The sequence below is a fragment of the Cydia amplana genome, chromosome 9, assembly GCF_948474715.1.
Source record: "Cydia amplana chromosome 9, ilCydAmpl1.1, whole genome shotgun sequence".
Taxonomy (NCBI): domain Eukaryota; kingdom Metazoa; phylum Arthropoda; class Insecta; order Lepidoptera; family Tortricidae; genus Cydia; species Cydia amplana.
In genome coordinates, this window is record NC_086077.1 from 15439752 (window position 1) to 15462232 (window position 22481).

At 39.2% G+C, this 22481-nt stretch overlaps 4 protein-coding genes across 5 annotated transcripts in view; 2 read left to right on the plus strand and 2 right to left on the minus strand.

Moving 5' to 3' along the window:
• Positions 1-304: 304 nt before the first annotated feature.
• LOC134650739 (ER membrane protein complex subunit 3) lies at positions 305-4484 on the minus strand. Its single transcript, XM_063505671.1, has 5 exons — positions 4237-4484; positions 3753-3891; positions 3252-3369; positions 1378-1539; positions 305-471 (listed from the first exon to the last, which is right to left on the minus strand). The coding sequence occupies exons 1-5, from the start codon at positions 4383-4385 to the stop codon at positions 305-307; spliced, it is 735 nt and encodes a 244-aa protein (XP_063361741.1). The 5' UTR covers positions 4386-4484.
• A 1025-nt stretch (positions 4485-5509) lies between these two features.
• On the plus strand, positions 5510-7552 carry LOC134651178 (endonuclease III-like protein 1). Of its 2 annotated transcripts, XM_063506215.1 has the most exons (5): positions 5525-5838; positions 5972-6106; positions 6393-6563; positions 6810-6969; positions 7106-7552. In XM_063506215.1, exons 1-5 carry the CDS (start codon positions 5590-5592, stop codon positions 7405-7407), a joined length of 1017 nt encoding a protein of 338 aa, XP_063362285.1. In that variant the 5' UTR covers positions 5525-5589; the 3' UTR covers positions 7408-7552. The 2 variants fall into 2 exon arrangements, with proteins under 2 accessions (XP_063362287.1, XP_063362285.1); XM_063506217.1 differs by lacking the exon at positions 5972-6106 and having other exon boundaries at positions 5510-5838.
• A 709-nt stretch (positions 7553-8261) lies between these two features.
• LOC134651204 (nucleolar protein 12-like) overlaps positions 8262-22481 on the minus strand; it is a 136064-nt gene continuing 121844 nt past the window's right edge. Inside the window, exons 3-5 of the mRNA XM_063506272.1 lie at positions 9334-9457; positions 9150-9255; positions 8262-8893 (exon numbers count right to left, since the gene is read on the minus strand). Coding sequence (XP_063362342.1) covers positions 8366-8893; positions 9150-9255; positions 9334-9407 — 708 coding nt within the window. The 5' untranslated portion in view covers positions 9408-9457 and the 3' untranslated portion in view covers positions 8262-8365. The remainder of the gene's footprint in view (positions 8894-9149; positions 9256-9333; positions 9458-22481) is intronic.
• Positions 16207-22481, plus strand: part of LOC134650854 (TATA-binding protein-associated factor 172) — a 60590-nt gene continuing 54315 nt past the window's right edge. The window contains exons 1-2 of the mRNA XM_063505787.1: positions 16207-16261; positions 21105-21282. Of these exons, the coding sequence (XP_063361857.1) occupies positions 16251-16261; positions 21105-21282 (189 nt within the window). The 5' untranslated portion in view covers positions 16207-16250. The remainder of the gene's footprint in view (positions 16262-21104; positions 21283-22481) is intronic.

Here is a 22481-nt window from a genome sequence, read left to right on the forward strand (position 1 = left end):
AACTGTGGCATTCATGTCATGTACCATAGAAAAAATACCTAGATGCTAAAGTAAAACATATTTGATTTATAATGTTAGCGTGATAAGTCACAACATAATAACAATGTCGCTTTCCGCTGTCTGTCCCAATGTATGCTTACATCTTTAAAACTACGCATCGGATTTTGATGCGGTTTTTTTAAATAGATAGAGTGATTCAAGAGGAAGGTTTATGTATAATTTGATAACCCGTGCGAAGCCGGGGCGGGTCGTAACAACTAAATTAAACTCCAACAATAGTCATAATTATAATCTTCTATCAGGCCTATTTGGACTCTGTGAGAAGTTCAGCCTCGACGTTTGCGAGCGCCCACTTGTGCTCGGTGATCTCGAGAGCCTCCCACTCGGCCTTGAACGCGGCCTTTGGGTCCGGAGGCATCGCCATGGCGGCGCCTGACATCTGCTCTTGCATTATCTTTGACTGGTCAGCGGCTGAAAAAAAAAACAACTTTTAATCATTCTGCCTATCTATATCACATTTAAGTTGAAGCTCTTACTTATGAAAGTGTCACAACCACACTACGTAAACACAAAATTATAGTGTACACATCAAGACCAGGGATGTTGCGGATGCCGATTTTATGACATCCGCGGATGCGGATGCGGATGCGGATTTTTAAAGGCTCACATCCGCGGATGCGGATGCGGATGTCAAGATAGTACCATAAAAAACGTCAAATATTACATTTTAGTAATTTTTATTTCAAAAAACCGGCCAAGTGCGAGTCAGACTCGCGTTCCAAGGGTTCCGTACATTAAGTCCCACTCACGCTTGACTGCTCATTTCTAATAGGTTTTTTTGGTTAATGACTAAATTACCTAGCAGTCTAGCACTTACGCCGATGCTAAGACGTTCCTGTACCGACCTGTTCCACATCCGCATTCGCATTAAATCCGCATCGATTTTATGCGGATGCGGATGTTTAAAATAATGCGGAAGTTCCGCGGTTGCGGATGCGGATATTCGCAACATCCCTGATCAAGACAAATGTATCTTATATATATGTATATATATTTCAGGGATCACGGAAACGGCTCTAACGATTTCGATGAAACTTGCTATATGGGGGTTTTCGGGGGTGAAAAATCGATCTAGCTGTCTCATTTCTGGGAAATCATGGGCTCATATTTGAATTTTTATGTTTTTCGGGCAAAGCTCTGGTTCTCCCGGATATTATTTTTTTATTAGCGGTAAGGGAAGTTTGGCAAGGCTGATACATATAAGCTGATATAGCAAAACCTACCTTGTTTATGGTTATTGTTGCACATATGGCATGACGTGTGAGTGGTAAATTCTTCGTGTCATTTGAAAAGTCAAGTGAAACGTTTGAAACTCACCATTGTTCTCCCCAAGCACAAGTGTGTAGATGGTCCGGAGGCCGAACACGTTGAGGAAGTACCAAGACGCCGACGACACCCAGGAGGCGTCCAGGTACATGAGCTCCACGCCGCGCTGTAACATCGGCTTGAAGCGCAGCGTCAGCGGGAAGGGCACCTTGGCTGTAAGGATAAACAAAATATTAAATCCAGCATGTAACATAATCATCTTCCTCGCATTTGTCCCGGCATTTTTTGCCACGGCTCATGAGAGCCTGGGGTCCGCTTGGCAACTAATCCCAGGAATTGGCGTAGGCACTAGTTTTTACGAAAGCGACTGCCATCTGACCTTCCAACCCAGAGGGTAAACTAGGCCTTATTGGGATTAGTCCGGTTTCCTCACGATGTTTTCCTTCACCGAAAAGCGACTAGTAAATATCAAATGATATTTCGTACATAAGTTCCGAAAAACTCATTGGTACGAGCCGGGGTTTGAACCCGCGACCTCCGGATTGCAAGTCGCACGCTCTTACCGCTAGGCCACCAGCGCTTAAATCCAGCATGTAACAAAATTATAATTATGACCTTTTTGAGAAATAGCTATGTGTGTCCTGTCTCATCATTCACACTATATCTTAAGTCACGCCGTCAGCTTCTCTCCCTATACCAAGCACAGGTCCGATCGTGCATGGAATACTGCTGCCACCTTTGGGACGGTTCCGCCAAGTATCAGCTGGCGGCCCTGGACTCAATAGAGCGCCGAGCTCATAGACTCTTAGGCGATAACCCAGCTGTCAAATCAAAGTTACAGAGCCTCGATCATCGCCGACGAGTCGCATGTCTATCGGTGTTCTATCGCATATATTGTGGAGAGTGCGCACAAGAGCTGTATGACCTGATCCCACCTTCCCCTTTCCATCATCGGACGTCCAGGCGCGGGGAGCGAAAGCACCCGTTCGTGGTTAATATCCCATTTGTCCGCACAAAACGATTTGCCTCGTCTTTTTTGGTAAGGACGGCTAAGGAATGGAATGCGCTCCCCCTTCCCTGAGAAATATGACCTCGGTCTCTTTAAAGCTAGAGTGAATAGGCTATTACTGAACCGGTGAGCTCCATCTTAGGCTCTGTCTTCACTTTCCATCAGGTGTGACTAGAGCCAATCGCCGATCAGTTTATTGGTATCTCTTTTGTGCACAGGCCACGACTGCTGCCAACAGTGCCAACCATTTACCATTGCCAATTCTGTCGAAAAGGTGTCATGGTTCGGCAGTTCATAGTCAAACTGTAGAAAAGCATACCAGATAATAATATGGACACAGGAGGTAGCCATAGCAACTCTTATGATAAAACAACACAACCTAATTGTGTTTGGATTTATTAGAATTGTCTTGATGAGTATTAGTTACCTGATGACAGAAATTAGTCAGTGATATAAAGCTTGTATCAAAAATGAAATTTTTCACCAAAATCTTATAATAGTGTAGTATTGTTTAACCTCCTAAGGCCCAAGGTCCTACCTATAGTATACTATTCAGTTTGATTCGAATTGGAACAGAGCCGCTTTTGCTTTGTTTCGTAAAATTTTCAAACAATGCAAAATCAACTCTATTTCCTACAATTTAGGTTCAAATTTCAATGGCAAATTTTGGATGTTGCGTTTGTATGGTTTGGCCTTAGGAGGATATATGTAGAGCAGAGGTCGACAACCTGCAGCCCGCGAACCTCTCACTTTCGGCTTGCGAGCCTCCATGGCAATTTGTATGTAATATTGACAAATGACAATGTCTGATAAAGTCATTAATATTAACAAAGTGCGGCCCGCGTCAACTTCATTAAGTACTCTGTGGCCCTTGGCCGCTAAAAGGTTGCCGACCGCTGATGTAGACAGTACGTACTTGTGAGGAAACCACTGAACATCCAGTTGATCCAGCCTCCGATGATGATCATGGGCAGCACGTTGGTCACGTTGCCCTTCAGCATGTCTGTCATCATGCTGGGGTCAGTCATGGGGTTCTGAATACAAAAAAAATACTCTAACTTTGCACATTTTAATTTTTTATCAGATATAATAAATTGTTGACTGGCAGGCATTAAGCCCACCATATGTACTTTCTTGTAATTGTGCAATAAAAATTAAATAAATAAGTGATAAAGACTGCACTCTAGCCTAATCAGAGTTGGGCAGTAACCAATGTTTGGTGATTCGGTTCAAGTTCCATGGGATCTAGCAGAAATATTTTTATTGATACACCAGTTTTCCCGCCATATTGATTGAATTGTTTACAAAAAGACTAATTAGAAAGTTTACCTAAATGGCAGGTAGATAACGCACACATAAAAAAAGGTAAACAAGGATAATAAGCAGCGCAAATTCTTAAAATTCAGTATGAATATACCTGTGACGCGGGGGCCCTTTTCTGCACCTTGAAATAGCCGGTTTCCTCATTGTTGAACCAGTGGCGGCGCATCGCGAACGACTGCCGAGGGAGGTACTTGCCGTTCTCGCGCAGCAGCCGCGCTCTGATCATCACTTGACTGAAAAATGTTAATAGTACTCATATCAATTTAAATCTTCTCGGGGCAGAGGTCTAGGGTTGGAGCCGGTGTAGCTTTATTTGACTTTCATAAGCGCATTGTAATATGCCTACTTGAATAAACTATCTTTTGTCATAGAATTACTTAGATGTTTTACAAAAATACTGCAAGAATCGTCAAATAGATCCTATTCCTTATCCTTTGCACAGGTGAATTGTAATAATCCGGTAAGCATTATAGTTACTGGGTTTATTGACATGAGAAGTAGTCGTCATATTTAAAGGTTGGAATAAAATATTTTTAGAAAAGTATGGTGGACATAGTATGTTTGCTGTTAGTTCTTACCTGTCCTGAACCTGTAATAGTTCGATCTTCTTTTGGGACGACAGAATAATAGAAATATAGTGTCGAACAATTCCAACTAAAAAGGTGATTATTACTATGGGAAGAAATACCCATCCTCGTATATTGGGATCTAGCAGTAATTCTGCCATCGTGTAAAGTTAATTTACAATGTTAATTACAATTTACCATTAAATAACAGCTATAATATAATAAAATTAAATTAAATCGATAAATTTCAGGTCGACCTACTACGAATTTGACATGAATATGAGAAAGACAGATGACAGGCATGACAGTAGAATGACAAATCTATGGGAATATTATATCTATGGAAATAATAGTTCTAACACACTATCGCACCGCACCGCGACCTTGGTGCGTCGCACTTATAAGTGAGAGCGAGGAAGAGATATTTGTTTCTCGCTCTCACTTATGGGTGCGACGCACCAAGGTCGCGGACATAAATCTAGTGATCCTACCATCTATGATCGCGTACGGTGCGATCATGGTGCGATAGTGTTACCACTTTAAATAAAAAAGCGGCCAAGTGCGAGTCGGACTCGCCCATGAAGGGTTCCGTATTTAGGCGATTTATGACGTATAAAAAAAAACTACTTACTAGATCTCGTTCAAACCAATTTTCGGTGGAAGTTTACATGGTAATGTACATCATATATTTTTTTAGTTTTACCATTCTCTTATTTTAGAAGTTACAGGGGGGGGGGGGACACACATTTTACCACTTTGGAAGTGTCTCTCGCGCAAACTATTCAGTTTAGAAAAAAATGATATTAGAAACCTCAATATCATTTTTGAAGACCTATCCATAGATACCCCACACGTATGGGTTTGATAAAAAAAAATTTTTTGAGTTTCAGTTCAAAGTATGGGGAACCCCAAAAATTTATTGTTTTTTTTCTATTTTTGTGTGAAAATCTTAATGCGGTTCACCGAATACATCTGCTTACCAAGTTTCAACAGTATAGTTCTTATAGTTTCGGAGAAAAGTGGCTGTGACATACGGACGGACAGACGGACAGACAGACAGACAGACAGACAGACATGACGAATCTATAAGGGTTCCGTTTTTTGCCATTTGGCTACGGAACCCTAAAAAAACAAAAGCCATTTGAGCTGAATATATAGACGTTGTTACTAAAACAAATTGTTTGGAAACTATTTAAGATAAAATTTAGATTTTGACGTTTCTCTCTAAATAAATGATCTACCGCGTTTGGCGGCAGATTTATCCCTTTCGTAAATTATTGAGTTTTTCAATGTAAGTTGGCTTTAGGAAATTGAAATCTTAAAAAGGAGAGCGTACTTAATTAACTTATCTTTGTATATCTTAGAATGCCACGTGGAAAAGCGACCGCTGCAACCAACAAAACTGCAACTGCACAAAGTAATGTTAAGAAAAATATATCTCAACACAAGGATGAAGTCAATTCACAAATAAAATTGCAAGGTCAGGAAATAGAGCCAGAGGAAGACATAAGCTACGCTCAAAATAAAAGTCCCAGTCTAGATTTAAGCAAATTCAAATATGAAAAGAAACCTCACATCAAAATTGAATATGAAAAAGAATCTCCAGTCAAACAGGTACTTATTTACACTATACAGCGATCGTTTGTGTCTTAAGTTTGCTGACACTAATATTTTAACCTCGTAAGACTCGGGGACATTTTGGCGCTTTTGAATTTGAAAATGAAACTGAATTAAACAACTTTTACAGGAAGCCAAAGGCCTTTGGGAACCACCTCACTGGCAGGAGTTTCTCCTCAACCTGAGAAATATGAGGGCCAATAAAGATGCCCCTGTGGATACTATGGGTTGCCACATGTCTTCTGATCCTACAGCACCACCTGAAGTAATTTCTTTTTGATAAATTGTAAATGCTTTGCTTTTCCTGGTAGAGTCTGTTTGGAAAGAGAAGTCATTGGATGTATTGGACCCGATACATTCCACGACTCTTCTCTTTCCACACAGACTCTATAAAAATGCTATCTATGTATATCTCCTTCTGCCAAGTTTCAACCATGGCAGTGGGTACACTGTACAAAATTAATCTACTTTCTCCATGCCTTTTCCCAATACAAAATTAATTAATTTAAAAATGGGTAATTCATGATTATGACAAATAATAATTGTTACAGGTGATCAGATACCAGCATCTCATTTCCTTGATGCTATCAAGCCAAACAAAGGACCAGGTTACATTTGCGGCCATGGAGCGACTTCGAGAGAGGGGGCTCACCATAGACAATGTGCTGAGCATGAGCGATGATGAACTGGGGAAGCTGATATACCCTGTGGGATTCTGGAAGGTAGCTTCTTATACTAGAAGTTATAGAAAGATTTCTTCAATTTCGCATCTTTAATAGGACATTATTCCAGACTTACTCTTAAAACAAAGGTTAGCTGGAAGAGATCCCTTTTAGGGATAATTTTTAGGGCCTAATCGCAAGTTTAGTTTAAATACATAGTTTGAATAAATCTCTCATAAGTATTTTGCAATGAACATGTTCACTGGTTTATTATAACGATCTAAAAATACATATTTCTGTGAACAGACTAAAGTGAAGTACATAAAGAAGACAACACAAACCTTGAAGGAGCAGTACAACGGAGACATACCCGACTCGGTGGAGAAACTTTGCAAGCTGACTGGAGTCGGTCCCAAGATGGCACATATTTGTATGAGTGTTGCTTGGAACAAGGTCACTGGCATAGGTAATTTCATATAATTTAGCAGTTTTTGGCATGGTGAATGATTTCTAACCATAAGAAAGTTGAACTATAAAGTATAATTAGCTACTTTTTTATATTTTGGAAGTCCCATATGTTAAACTCACCTTTCATTCTGCAGGTGTTGACACCCATGTGCACAGGATTAGTAACAGGATAGGTTGGGTGAAGAAGCCAACAGCCACTCCTGAAGACACCCGCAAGGCCCTGGAGGCCTGGCTGCCTTTTGAGCTCTGGGGTGAGGTCAACCACCTACTTGTAGGCTTCGGACAAACAATCTGCCTACCCATTGGCCCAAACTGTGAGGAGTGCTTAAACAATGACATCTGCCCTTCTAGAGGCATAAAGTCACCTAAGAAAACGACTCCCATGAAAGTTAAAGAAGAAATTGACCCATTAGATGTTAAGAAAAAAAAGCTGTGAAAAAAGTTTTGAAAAACTTGAAACTTGATGTAGATGGGGTAACATTGAATGTTCCAAATGCAAAAGTTCCAAAAGTGAGAAAAATAAGTCCCAAAAAAGAAATTGTAAAAAATGAAGACAGCAATCAAGAAGTCAATTTAAAAATTCCTGTCGATTCTCAATCAAATCCTGATACAAAGGAAAAGGAAAGTTACTCCTAAAAAGGCTGTGAAAGAGGAAGTAATAGAAGATAGTGCTGAAAATTTAGCAGCTGTATCAAATTCAGAAAATTTGCACCAAAGGAAAAAAAAAGGTTACACCTACAAAAGCAAAAGAGCCAGCTGATGTTAACTCTATTGAAGAATGCTTAACAGTACTTAATATCTGTGATAAAAAAGAACCAAGAAAAAGAAAAGTTACACCTGTAAAAGAAAGCAAACAATCTGATAAAAGTATAAGTACAAATAATCTTGACGGTAAGGCTCCACCAAAAAGAAAGATTACTCCCAAAAAAGCACAATTACAACCAAATCAAGATGATGATGATTTTGTGCACCCAGCTTTACTTGAAGTTAAAAGTAATGTGCAGAAATCAGATAAAGCAAAAAAATCACCAGTCGTACGTAAATCGCCAAGGGTTCAAAGTAACACAGATGACATCAAACCTGCCAGTAATAAAACTGGTAGAAAGAAAACTAAGAGTTGCTAATGAAGTTGCTGAGTTTGCAGTGCTGAGCTAATTTTTTAATTGATAAGTGAATGCTGTACATGAAGGAATATTTAGCAATGTGATCTTCCAGTGTTTGAATAATTGCTTGTTATCATTGTTTTTTATGTGATTTAAGGGTCATAAATCAATCTTACCTCAATTATACAGTAATTTACATTGCATGATTGTTAATTTTGATTTGATTGTTGAATAATTATGTTAATCGAGTATGTCTTAAAATAAACAATTGATATTTTATAATACATTATTTCAATGTTTTCTCCTACCAAAACTCTTTTTCGATTTCTCCTTTCTTGGTTTGCCAGGTTTGCCTGATTTGGCCTTTGTCCTGGCCATGTGTTCCTTCTTTTGGTGAGATTTCTTCTTATTTTGTACTCGATCCAACTTGCTCTTCATTTGGAATACTTTGCTTTTCTGCATCTTCTTCTTGGCTTGCTGCATGAGCATATGCTTTAACTCTTTTTTGGATTTTGGTTTTTGATCATCTTTATCTTTATCATCATCTTCCTCCTCATCAGCAGATTCCATTTCAGTCTCTGAACCCATGCCAGGAACACTTTCTGCTGAACTTTCTTTTGGTTTTTTGACAGATTTCTTTTCTATTTTCTCTTGAGGTTTGTTCTCACCTATAACCAAGTCTTTTTTTTGTAAAGTGTCTGATGACAGTTCAACTATTTTAACATTAACATCGTCATCTTCATACTCTTCTTTAAGCAGCTGCTCAATGTCAGGTAAGGGTCTACTGGAGACTACAAGTTTTTTGTAGGACTCTTTATTCTGAAATAGAATGCAAAATATTACTTATAGTTTCTGCCCGCAACATAGTCAGTGTAAATTTCGTGCTAAAAACCTGTCCTTACCCGGGACCATCCCGGGACTCAAATATTCTCCATGCCTAACTTTAAATACATCGGTTAAGCGTGAAGTGGTAGCACACAGTCTTATTTCGAATTTATAGTTATTAATGAAAGGATTGAAGAAGAAAAATTAAAAGATGACGGTAGTGGGGTATTATTAGGTACTAACTACTAACCTCTTGTTTTATTCTTTTCTTCTCCTCCTTCAGTAAACGCTGAATGTCTTCTTGAGCCTTTTTCTTCCTTTCAAGCTTTCTCTTACGAAAACCGCACAAATAATCCCTGTAAAAATAATTTCATAAATCATTGTTCATAGACATTTAATCAATTGAAATCATATCTCCATGGCTAACTACTAACTTTCTTTGGCTTTCGTCGAAAACTAGGGCAAGTTTTTTCTTCTTATCTTGATTTTTGGTTTTACGTTTTCCCATTTTAAGTTAAATTTCTATATTCAACACAATAACAAATAACCTAAAAAGTAGTGTGCGAGAAATTGTTTTGAGAATTCTGACACTGACACATGTTTTTTAGGGTTCCGTAGCCAAATGGCAAAAAACGGAACCCTTATAGATTCGTCATGTCTGTCTGTCTGTCCGTCTGTCCGTCTGTCTGTCCGTCCGTATGTCACAGCCACTTTTCTCCGAAACTATAAGAACTATACTGTTGAAACTTGGTAAGTAGATGTATTCTGTGAACCGCATTAAGATTTTCACACAAAAATAGAAAAAAAACAATAAATTTTTGGGATTCCCCATACTTCGAACTGAAACTCAAAAATTTTTTTTTCATCAAACCCATACGTGTGGGGTATCTATGGATAGGTCTTCAAAAATGATATTGAGGTTTCTAATATCATTTTTTTCTAAACTGAATAGTTTGCGCGAGAGACACTTCCAAAGTGGTAAAATGTGTGTCCCCCCCCCGTAACTTCTAAAATAAGAGAATGATAAAACTAAAAAAAATATATGAGGTACATTACCATGTAAACTTCCACCGAAAATTGGTTTGAACGAGATCTAGTAAGTAGTTTTTTTTTATACGTCTTAAATCGCCTAAATACGGAACCCTTCATGGGCGAGTCCGACTCGCACTTGGCCGCTTTTTATTTTTATTTAGGGCTGTTGACAATTTTTATACCGGTTTTTTAGTATCGATTCGTAACTATTCGATTTTAGTGTATGCATTTAAAAAAAATTAAACTATTCTATTGTAATTTAAACCTTAAATTTTATTTTTCTATGAATTTATAATTATAACTTGATAGTATGCTGTCACTGATTAACTATTATTACAGCAGTTTCTAAAAATACATTTCAGAATATGAAACATTTTTATTTCAATTACCGATTTTTGGCACGGCTCCATAAGTATTTCAAAATTCTAGCCTGTGATTGGCGGACGCAGGGAGTTAATAGTTTTTAATTTTTTATGAGCCACTCCTCGGCCAATCAGCTCGCAAGTCCACAATAAAGACGGACTCATCAGCAGCATGGCTGCAGTATATATTTGAAGCTTGAACGATGCGCTTCCTCTCGTTACATCGCTTTTTTTTATTTGTGCATTTTGACGAAAATGTTATCGAACGTGAATTTTTGTGCTATGAAATATGGAAAGATTTGGGCGCAGTGACCTGAGACCGGCCTTATATTGTAAGGTGAGCCTCGAAATATGTATGAGGAATGCTAAAAGCGCCGTGAAATATTATATTAATTCATTTACATAGAGGTCCGAGCGAAAATCATGGCATCAAAAAATCAATCGGAAAGTCACTACGTATGTGCCTTTCGACGTAATTTAATTTAGGCATTCCAAGGTCGAGTCTAGAGGTCTTTAATGTCCCCGTGATGTGACCACGAGTACATTAATTGGAGTAATCGATACTATTCTTCTAGCTCGGCCATATGTTATGCGTGAAAGGGTCATGTTACTTACCGTTACTATTTCTAGTCAATTGTTTTGATCTACTTATTTTGGTTTTATAAGACTGATATCACGGACCGATTGCTAAAGTGTTCAGTGAGTACAGATTATTGGACTGGTGGGATGGGCCGTGGAAATGAGATAACAGTGCATTTAGCTCGTAGGTACTCGCACGGTTCATTTATCAAGGATTTATCACAACAAACACTGCAATGCAACTGGACGAACTATTACACAGATTGACCTCTTATTGTCAATAAAACTGATGGCACATTCATTAAAATAAATAAAATAAAAATAAAATGCATAAGGCATGAGACAAGAGGAATTCAGTTTAGTTAACATTCATGTATTTTACCTACTGCAAGTACTGTTGATAATCCTATAATACGTATTATAATGTAATCTCTGCAAGTATTTTGAACTTGGATTCATTCCAAGTTGGTAATAATTATAATCATGATGTTGTTTACTTTACTTTGCCTTCAGAGTGAATATTATAATTATGTAGTTTTAAATGTTTAGGGTTATAATTTATAATGTTAATTGCTGAGGATAATACTAGTAAAGTAACCCCTATTTACAAATTAGTTACAGTGTTACTTTCATCCTATGCCATCTCAACAAGTACTATGTATTGATTAGCCGGCTGTATCATTTTTATTCTATTACTTTTTGTACACTAGCAGCTCTTGGAGCTAATGCATGTTCACAGCACTTGGTTTTTTTTGTACTTCTAGAATATGTGTCCAGTAACACAGTAATATGACTTCCAGACAAAAGTTTTAAACTTGTTTCATTTTAAAGATTACAACAAAAGTAATCACTTCTGTGGACAATCACAAACCGACAGAGTGGAAGGATGATAGGAGATGTTTAATTAATTTAATCAAGTTATTATAAATTCAACCACTTAAAATAAAAGTATCCTGACTTCCTGAGGGTTTAAGGCCTAACAACTTGTGCGCATTAGTAATGGTTTTATTACACAGATTTTTTTTTACGTGTATAAGGGTTCAACCAGAAAATTGGCTCTAAAGTCTTGGGGAGAAATGGGAACCTAATTGATGTGTGATTGAATTAACTTTTATTTTGTCACTTGTTGCATTGCTACATTCTCCTGGGTCACTTTTAAAACCAGGATTTAAATAGTTGATTAACCCGCATGTAATCTGTGTTTCTAATTTTAAACTACAACTACACAACACTTTGACAACTTTATAATTTATTATTTTAAAGCATAATGAATACTTATAGCTATAAATTTAGTTTAATGTTCAGGAGCTTAGCACTGATTAATACCACAACAAACTATGCCACCGGACAAGTATTGTAAAAGATAGATTATGATCTGGTTAGGAAGTAAAAGTTGTTTAGGTTTATTATTGCATATCATAATACCAAGGTTCTTTATTAAAACTAGACAAAACATGATGTCCTGAAATATTGATATGTGTGTTTAAAACCACTGAGATAACAGCCAATGATAAATAAGATAACATTAGTAGGTGACTTGCAACCGTAACCAGGTTTAGGCAGTTTTTTTTTCTTAACTAATCTCACACACTGTCAATCTTGAAGAGAGTTTCAATGTTTGCTTATTTAAGATTGGTTTGAATGATAAGTGATAATATCTATACTGTACGCAAAGTATTTGTTTAATGTTTAAAGAATGTGGTTTCGGTGAAGCACGCGTTTTATATGCATTGTGTAGTAAAAGCGGCATTCGTGGCATGCTAAATCGGTATTAAACTTTATTAAAGTTCTACATTCTGTTCTGAATGATAACTATAGGTCTACCTAGCTGATGGTTATGTCACTAGCCGTCAAGTTGAGTCACTAGTGTAGTGTCTGCTAGCTGTAGCCCGTAACGATGTGCATAGGTACGATAGGTGGGCTCGTTGGCGTAGCCTGTTATCTATGGCCAGCAACCAGCAACAGCCGACTAGTGGGTTGCCTGGCATCTGAGCAAAAATTACGAGCGCCCACTAGCGGGATCCTGGCAGTGAATGTGTTAAAAAAATATTTACACACAACGTGGCTTGTTGCCTAGGACGAACGCAACGCAAGCGAGACATGTCATCATGCCATGACATCGTGTGTGTACAGCTATGCAAGTGTGCAACTCCGTAACACTGCCTCGTGAAGGCGCCCTCAAGAAGCGCTTTAAAACAGAATGCATAAATGTTTGTATGAACAGTTGGCTGCCCACTATTCGCTAAAGAGCGATTCTTTTCTCGGTAGACAGCGGACACATCATCTAGTTTTTTAACCAATACCTATTGCCTTTATAGGAATAGTATTGGTGACATTGGTGTTCCGAAAGACTATTCTCATTATTATATTTTACTAGTGCTCGTGCTCGATCTTCAATTACATTGAATTAAGCATCGCAAATGTGCATGTCGTTATCTAGATAAGTCAATTCGTTAATTCGTTCTAATTCAAAGTCCAATTAATTTACGTGAAGGACTTCTTTAAACGACGACGGATCTTTGGCTAGTATGTATACGTCATTTTAATTATACCTGCTGTCCGAAGATTAGGTACTGAAGATGTCTCGCAGCTCTTGCACAAGAATTAAACCATGAAAGATAGACATGCCTTGCTAACCGTACTGTTTCGATCGAGTATATCTTAGGGTGGTATTCCACCTGTCCAATTTGTTTGTCCAATGTGTTTTGTCTCACATTTGCTTGACAGAGAGAGTGAGTCGCCATGAGGTTAGACAAACATATTGGACAGATGGAATACCACCCTTATATGCGGTCTGAAACTTTTTTCTGGAAATAGGTAGTTCTTGAGGGTGGCCTAAGTAAATTCAGCGCCACACAAGCCAGCGGCTACAGAGTTCTTTGATTTCTTTGAAAGTCTTTGACGGGGTTATCTTAAGGCCCGTCTCCATTATGCGCGGCAAACTATCGAACATTGGCTCGCGAGGCAGCCGCGCACAATGGATACCGGGCTGGCTCGCGAGCCAACTCGATCAGATCGCGTATCGATATGGAGACGGGCCTTTACTGTTGCGGATCCGCACGACTCTCCTTTGAGTGAGCGAGACAGTGCTATGCACGTCCCGCAGATACCGATGATCCGCATCCCAAGCGAAGACAACATTATAGTAGCTGATCTGAAATCCCTAGTACGAGCGTTTGCGTTATGTCTATTTTTGTATGCGATTTTGAACAGCGCGCCAAGCGGGACGTTTTGGAAACTCAAAATCCTATCCAAAATGACACATAGCGCGTAGGTACGTCACGTCACGCTATCGAATGAAATTAACACTAGGGGTACCGAGGGCCTACTGCCAACAGTGCCAACCACTTTTTCGTTAACATTATAAAAATTTATTGTGACATAAAAATACAAACTAAACTTTTTCGTTTGCCTTCCTGTGGCTCAAATAAGCAGAGAGCGAGAGCCAGATGAAGATATCCCCTTTTCAAAGTTGAGGTAATAATAATATAGCTTTAGTTTGAGTGTGTCAAGTTGTAAAGTGATAAGGTACTGATATGACCTACTTTTGAGCCTGTTCCTACAGTTCGCCCGCTCGTAGTTACGTTTCCTAAGAGTTCTGCACATTCCATTAAGTAGTAATGAATGTAACACAATTTTTAAACAATGAAAACTCTACTAACGATTTAAGAGACCGTCCATAATACTTTTACAATGTGATAAGGTCCTATAATGGTCACTGAGTGTCTTCGTTTGTACAATGTTACTGCAATCATATCTAAATACTTAAATAAACGCTAAAAATGTCTGTTATCGCTCATTTGTTAAGCCGTTGACTTAGGAACGACTGTGCATAGCATTCATTTATGTAATACTTGCTTCTGCCGGCGACTTCATCTGCGAAGAATGTTGATTTCTGGGATGAAAACTTTAAACTATCCTATGTCCATTCCTGGGAAACATATAATGCGGGCTGTACACACCCGTCGAGAGACTCTTGCCAAGAGTCTCGTCACCGCGCCGACCCAATCGGAGAACAACGAGACGAAGGGACCAGTATGTACAGTGTACACACTCGTTCTCGGCCTGCCTCGGGGTGTCTCTACGAGTGTGGACAGCCATGAAGAGATAAGAGACAGTAGGTAAAGATGGGTCGCGATACCGAGACTCGCGAGCAACATGGATCGCGACCGATCAGATACGGCGCGTAGCATGATCATGATCTTTTCGATTGCACACTACGACCCTGGAAGCGCTGGTGGCCTAGCGGTAAGAGCGTGCGACTTGCAATCCGGAGGTCGCGGGTTCAAACCCCGGCTCGTACCAATGAGTTTTTCGGAACTTATGTGCGAAATATCATTTGATATTTACCAGTCGCTTTTCGGTAAGGAAAGGAAATCATGAGGAAACCGGACTAATCCCAACACGGGCCTAGTTTACCCATCCAACCATTCCAACCCGGAGGTTGGAAGGTCAGATGGCAGTCGCTTTCGTAAAAACTAGTGCCCACGCCAACTCCTGGGATTAGTTGCCAAGCGGACCCCAGGCTCCCATGAGCCGTGGCAAAATGCCGGGACAACGCGAGGAAGATGATGACTACGATTCTGATACGCGACAGAGATACGATACGGCAAAATAATACAAATGTGGGCCCGGCTAACGTTCGTTTCTAGATCACATTTCGGGCCTCAAATTATAGCATATTTTAGTACCTATGGCTGAATGCCAAGGAAATCCTACTACATTAAGTAAACTTGAATTAAGTGACGTAGAGATAAAAGCTAGGCCTGTAGGTCTTGTATACCGGACCAGGCGTGTCTCACTACTCTCACTCCGCGATTTCGTCGCTTTGCTACAGGTAGCTAAAAGTACATCCGTTCGGCCCCAATTTTGGGGAAAGCCATAAGCCGCGCGTGGCGCTGTCGCCACCTAGCGGCCATATCTGTGCTGATCGTAACAGACGCGTTTTGTTAGAGAGTGAGTCTTCTGTACTTAGTACTATTATTTATTCTGTGACCGGACTAAGTCAGTATTATGTGATGTTACGTGTAAGTCACGTAAGTATTATTATATACTTATACATCACAACATAATACCTCAGCATAACAACATAACATAATACAACATACAACAACATAATATATCAGTATCTGTGACGAAAAAAGAACTAGCCTCGCGGTGCAGCGGTGCCACCCCGCTACGTGGGTTCTTCGCCTTAAGTTTGGTTGATTCACGAAAGCTGGCGCAGATTTCATATGTACCAGCTCATATGAATCTATACATTACCTATAGTATTCTTATAAATGCATAATTATAGAACCGATAATTTTACGAGAGTTGTATTTGTTTTGTTGCAGAAAGGACTGCGTCTTGAACCTGGACTGAGATAAGGCCTCGCCATGACGTCACGGTAAGTTTTTATCCGAGAATAGTATTATTATAAATAAGTAGTAAGTACCTACTCTCAGACTATTGACCTGTAATCAAAGCTGTTTGTTACGTGTGAACGAGAACTATAAACTATTGTTTTCTCTAGTCATGGATGTTATTAAGACGTTAAATTGGCATGACACCATAAAAACGCTGCTATATAATATATAGTATTTCTTATTAAGCTGGTTTGTTGTTATGGCGTTTTATTTTTGTAAAGGTCGAAAATGTAAATCTTGTTGCCTTCGCCTTTATTCAGTTTTCTTCTGTTAATTGGTAGGTAGGTTAATCTAACGAACTTTAGTTTTGTAGTCGAACTCTACTTTAGTTTTTTAATCAAATAGATATTTTTTAGTCTCGTTTTCAGCGTGTCAAATTCCTATAACACCCTATATACACTGTGGTGTGTCATATGTGTATGAAAGAATAAATATCTGCTCAATACTTTTGTCCAAGGCAGGCGTGTCTCACTCCGCGATTTCGTCGCTTTGCCACAAGTAGCTAAAAGTACATCCGTTCCACACCAATTTTAGTGGCTAGCCATAAGCCGCGCGTGGCGCTGTCGCCACCTAGCGGCCATATCTGTCCTGATGCGTTTTGTTAGAAAGTGAGTCTTCTGTATTGGGCTATAACCGCGAAAATCGAAGTTCGCAAATTGCGGGCATTTTTCTCTGTCACTCTAATTACGCGTGCATTGGAGTAAAAGAGAAAGATCCCCGCAATTTGCGAAATTCTGTTTTCGCGGTAGCCCCTCTGTACCTAGTACTATTATTTATTCTGTGTCCAAGGCTGTATGAAGGATGATTCTTGAATATAAACATAAACTAACGGTAACGCCTAGCGTATGATTGACCTACATATAACCACACAAAACGCTTATAATCTAATATTTTTTCCTTATTCCGTCTCCTCTTTCAAAGCATACTTAAATATTACATTAGCAGCTAGTTCTGGTCGAGTTATGGGCAATTACAACCCCTAGTTACAGCATTCAATGTCATTTAACACTGAACGTCATGACTATCGTGCGCGGCGTGTCATCGTAAACCTTGTCGGAAAGCACGAAGGATGCAATTGAGCTGTAGCCTCGCGCATCAGTTGACGTCTTTGGCGGTCAAAGGGTTGATGACGTCAGCACAGGCTGGCACGAGGCGTGGGTGGACATGAGCCGTCTGGTGCTGCCCACGCCTCGTTTGCCGAGGCAGATGATATAAGGATTCTGACGAGACAAATTTAATTTTAGAATTATTGGATAGTCAGGATGCTTTGATGGATGACTTGTGTGACGGGTGTGATACGGACGGATTGTCAATTATTGGTATTCAAAGTTCCATAGATTCCCAATATCTAACAGGCCTGATGATGTCTTGGGCAATGATGCCCTATTTGGCACTTATTCCCTATTTTTGACCTATTTTGTCATACCGATCTATCATTTTAGTACAAAAAAGCGGCCAAGTGCGAGTCGGACTCGCTCATGAAGGGTTCCGTATTTAGGCGATTTATGACGTATTAAAAAAAAACTACTTGCTAGATCTCGTTCAAACCAATTTTCGGTGGAAGTTTACATGGTAATGTACATCATATATTTTTTTTAGTTTTATCATTCTCTTATTTTAGAAGTTAGGGGGGGGGGGACACACATTTTACCACTTTGGAAGTGTCTCTCGCGCAAACTATTCAGTTTAGAAAAAAATGATATTAGAAACCTCAATATCATTTTTGAAGACCTATCCATAGATACCCCACACGTATGGGTTTGATGATAAAAAAAATTTTCAGTTTCAGTTCGAAGTATGGGGAACCCCAAAAATTTATTGTTTTTTTTCTATTTTTGTGTGAAAATCTTAATGCGGTTCACAGAATACATCTACTTACCAAGTTTCAACAGTATAGTTCTTATAGTTTCGGAGAAAAGTGGCTGTGACATACGGACGGACAGACAGACGGACAGACGGACAGACGGACAGACAGACAGACATGACGAATCTATAAGGGTTCCGTTTTTTGCCATTTGGCTACGGAACCCTAAAAAGGTCCAAAAGCAAATTGGCCAATGGGATTGTCATTTTAGTAACTTAAATATAAACACACAGCTTGAATCATGTCATTAAAACGCCGTATATCATATATAATAATTAAAAATCATGTATGTATTAGATTTCTTACTTCTTTTAGTAGAACATAGGTATCTAATCTACGCCATAACTTATTCGGGCTCACGTTAAAATGCTTGAGTTAGTAGCAATTTACGGCCTGTTATAAAACCATCTATAAAACGGGGCGTTTATCCGACAAATTGTTTCAATTAAGTTGACCTATTAGATTACTGTTAATTGGTCGACACTTCGACAGAGAGAATTGGTAATAGAGTGCACTTGGGTACCTCTTTCATAGATTTTTATACTTCTGTGTCAACGACTGCATATTGGTGAACAACTCGTAAACGGGTGAATTTTCTTTCTGAAAGACGTGAATATATATATGTGACAATCGACTACACATATATATTATAATCTTCTGCATCCCGACTATATCGCGTTTGCATCGATATTGAATGGCGATTGAATCATGGTTACCATTTTCCGTATCTGTAAAATGTAATGTGCTGCAAAATTGCCGTCGTGGTATTCAAGGGATTTCGTGTCCCGATGGCTTTCTGACATAATCCACCACTCCATGACTTCACAGTGGCCCTAGTTAACGACTTCGGTGGGCCACTGTTAAGTTATGGTAAGGGTACTTACAGCTTTGTCTCATTTTATCTTAAGCCAATTAATTCTAGATTTTTTACGTTTCCCTGCTTGAGCGGCCCAGCCAGCCTTATTGTTACTCTTATCTCTAGCCTGGTACGACCTGTTACTGTTTGCACAGACGAATTATGTTCGAAATTGCGAAATGAATTACGTAGGTTTATTCAAGTGCGCGCTACATACTCATTAATGTGAAACGGGTTAACTGAACATTTATTTTATGTTTTTTTAATAAAACGATTTTATGTTCAATGGTGGTGGTTGAGGACAATAAAGGCATAATGAACAGGGCATAAGTAATTAACAAAAGACGTAAATAGTGTTTTCTTAACCAAATAAGAATAAGCTAGATAATTTCTTAAAGTTTCACCGCAACAGATACCTATAATTCGAAATGATATACCTTGAATTTTTGACAATAATATTTTATATATTTTTTTCAATGTTGATAAAGACATTGTCATTTTAATGGCACATACCTATCGAATAGTCTCGACAGATGCTAATCATTTTATAATAGTAGTTTATGCAACAGTGATATAATAAGGGTTCTTAAAATTCAAGGGTCGAAGTTACAAAACGAGACGTAGTCGAGTTTTGTAAAAAAAGACCCGAGAATTTTAAGAACCAATTATGAGCTGTTGCATACATTACTTTTTCTATGACAGTTGCAGCAAAAAAAAAAAAAAAAAGTTATTATTAAAAAAAAAGAGTTATTATTAAAAAAAAAAAGAGATTATTTAAAAAAAATTGAGTTATTATTTAAAAAAAAAAGAGTTATTATTGTAAATGAAAACATACCTCTTTCAATCAAGATGATCGGAACTTGTGTCTTTAAAAAAAATAAAGCAGTTGTATTATACTCATAAGATGACTGCTAGCAGTCATCTTATGAGCCTATAGACAAATCATTCAAATGACATTGCTTTAGATATCACTGTCAGTCATTTAATTGACACATTTAAGTGCTGGAGTAGAAAAATATATTAGGAGAATCTTATACAAATAAACTTCCTAGTTCAATAAAACTTATGTTGTGTCCCACAACTTGTGGGTGACTATGATTGTCACTGTACCTAAAAGTTAGACATGGGAAACACCTAAAACTCACGAACAAATAATAATTACAATCAATACAATACAAATTATATATATATATATGTCGGAGAAGGATGGTCCTAATGGCGGTGGGCGCGTGGGGGCTTCGGACTCATTAACCATACTAGTGCCTACTATTATTTCAGTACTAAATAATCAAAATAACTAAACGATCTTACGATGGAATCGGATTCAATAAAAATAAAAAGATCACATGAAATCGTTCAAATCTTTATTTAAGTCAAACTACACCGGCTCCAACCCTACACCTCTGACTCGAGAAGATTTAACCCGGCAACAAACTCGGCGGGACACATCTTTTCAAAACAACACATAGTTTCTTTATTTTACAAAAGTAAGCTTCTAATGGCACATAAGAAATCAAAATAACACTTGGAATAAAACACTTAGCTAAACGGTTAAACAACGTGAGAATCTATAAGCTTTCAGAATAATCCTTCAGGTATAAGCCTTCAGGAACGTAGCGAATTAGGCACGAGCTTGGCTAACGTCTGATCTCTAGCGCGGTCCGATCAAGAAGAAGGAAGCCAGTTCCAGCGGCGGAGCCAACCGCTCCCGCCTCCAATTCAAGTTGGTAAACCTGCCTGACCAGTCTACCAACATAACGACAAAAATGCCTGCTCGTGCCTACGTTCACTCAAGATACTCCTCTTGACGTTCCAAAGCCTTCTACCTGTCATTTTAGTTCATCAATACGCCAATAGATGGTGGCGTTATTCACAACGCAACTTCATTATTTCGTTACAAGCAAATAATACGTAGCCAAACATTGCTAATCGACTTTTACAGGCGTCTAACTATGAACTGTAACGCTGCAATTCGTCCTTCTGGTGTCTCGCTCCGACATATATATTCATAATAATCATAATACATGAACATATAATCATAATAATAACATAATGACAGATAATTATCACATTTATATTTGAAATATAACCTTGGTTTGCACAGGCTGGACCGTCTGTTCGTGCTGCTGGAGGCGGGCGCGGGCGCGGCAACACGGCGCGCAGCGGCGCGGCAACTAGGCGAGGTCCAGAAGGCACACCCCGAGGAGCTGCACCGGCTGCTCCACCGCCTGATGAAGCATCTCCGCTCGCCCGCCTGGGAGACCAGGGTCGCCGCCTCGCAGGTATTGTTTACGTTTAATAGTGTTACTCGCGGCGGTGTAGCAACTAGGCGAGGTCCAGAAGGCACACCTTGAGGAGCTGCACCGGCTGCTCCACCGCCTCATGAAGCATCTCCGCTCGCCCGCCTGGGAGACCAGGGTCGCCGCCTCGCAGGTATTGTTTACGTTTAATAGTGTTACTCGCGGCTGTGTAGCAACTAGGCGAGGTCCATCAGAAGGCACACCCTGAGGAGCTGCACCGGCTGCTCCACCGCCTGATGAAGCATCTCCACTCGCCCGCCTGGGAGACCAGGGTCGACCCTTGCAGGTACCTAACTAACATATTGGGTTAGGACCTAACATACCCGCCACGAGTACAAACCTAGCCGTTAAATTTAGACTCGTGGCGGCCCGGTAACTAGGCGAAGTTCAGCGGCACACTGTACTTACCTGCTTAGTTCTTTGTCTCCAAGACTGTAGTAGGTAATCCAAACGGCTCTGGGTGGGGTTTTAACTACTTCAATAATAAAATAAATCGTGTTTCTTGTGTAGGCGGGGAATTCCCTTCTATTATTATAACTAACGCGCATGGATTATTCACGCATGTTTATATGAAAGTCCTATCTTGCTGCGTAGATGTGGTTTAAGCTCATAATATGATATTATTAACCTCCATCAAGAACAGGCGCGGCCCGCCGTAAGGAGCGCTTGTGCGGTGCACTCCCATATATAATCAAAATGAAATTATGGTACCTATTTAATATATTACTACTTAAGATCGATCGTAAAAAACTCAATACCAATTAAATAATAACCTTTATTCATTATAAGTTTATAGACAGCTCACCAAGTCACCACTACCTAGTCTACCTACACGGCGTACTCCTATAATTTCATAGAAATCAAAGGTAACGCGCGAAGCGGAGCGCTTTGGATTGCGCTCCTATGGAAAAAGATTTAGTACATTCGATCAATAGGAAATTCAATAAGAGCGAAAGAGAAGTCTCACCAGAGCTCCGCGCGTGAAACAAAATATTTTCTATGAGGGAAGAGGCAAAATCGGTGCGGCGCTCCGAGTCGGTTGATCTGCGCGCGCATCCCGCGCGCGGCGCGCGCCATGTTGATATTGTTGTCACTTGTTTCTAAACAGACCTTAGTCAATTTTAAAGTATGTGCGGGAATGCAATTTTGGCTTTTTTTTTCATTCTAAATAATGAAACAAG

Bases quoted from the DNA above. Each gene is read 5' to 3' on its own strand.
- LOC134651178 (XM_063506215.1), top strand. From the start codon at position 5,590: ATGCCACGTGGAAAAGCGACCGCTGCAACCAACAAAACTGCAACTGCA. The intron at 5,839-5,971 runs GTACTTATTTAC...CAACTTTTACAG, and splicing joins AAGAATCTCCAGTCAAACAG to GAAGCCAAAGGCCTTTGGGA. The intron at 6,564-6,809 runs GTAGCTTCTTAT...TTCTGTGAACAG, and splicing joins ACCCTGTGGGATTCTGGAAG to ACTAAAGTGAAGTACATAAA.
- LOC134650739 (XM_063505671.1), bottom strand. From the start codon at position 4,385: ATGGCAGAATTACTGCTAGATCCCAATATACGAGGATGGGTATTTCTT. The intron at 3,892-4,236 runs GTAAGAACTAAC...AACATTTTTCAG, and splicing joins CTATTACAGGTTCAGGACAG to TCAAGTGATGATCAGAGCGC. The intron at 3,370-3,752 runs GTATATTCATAC...TTTTGTATTCAG, and splicing joins AAAGGGCCCCCGCGTCACAG to AACCCCATGACTGACCCCAG.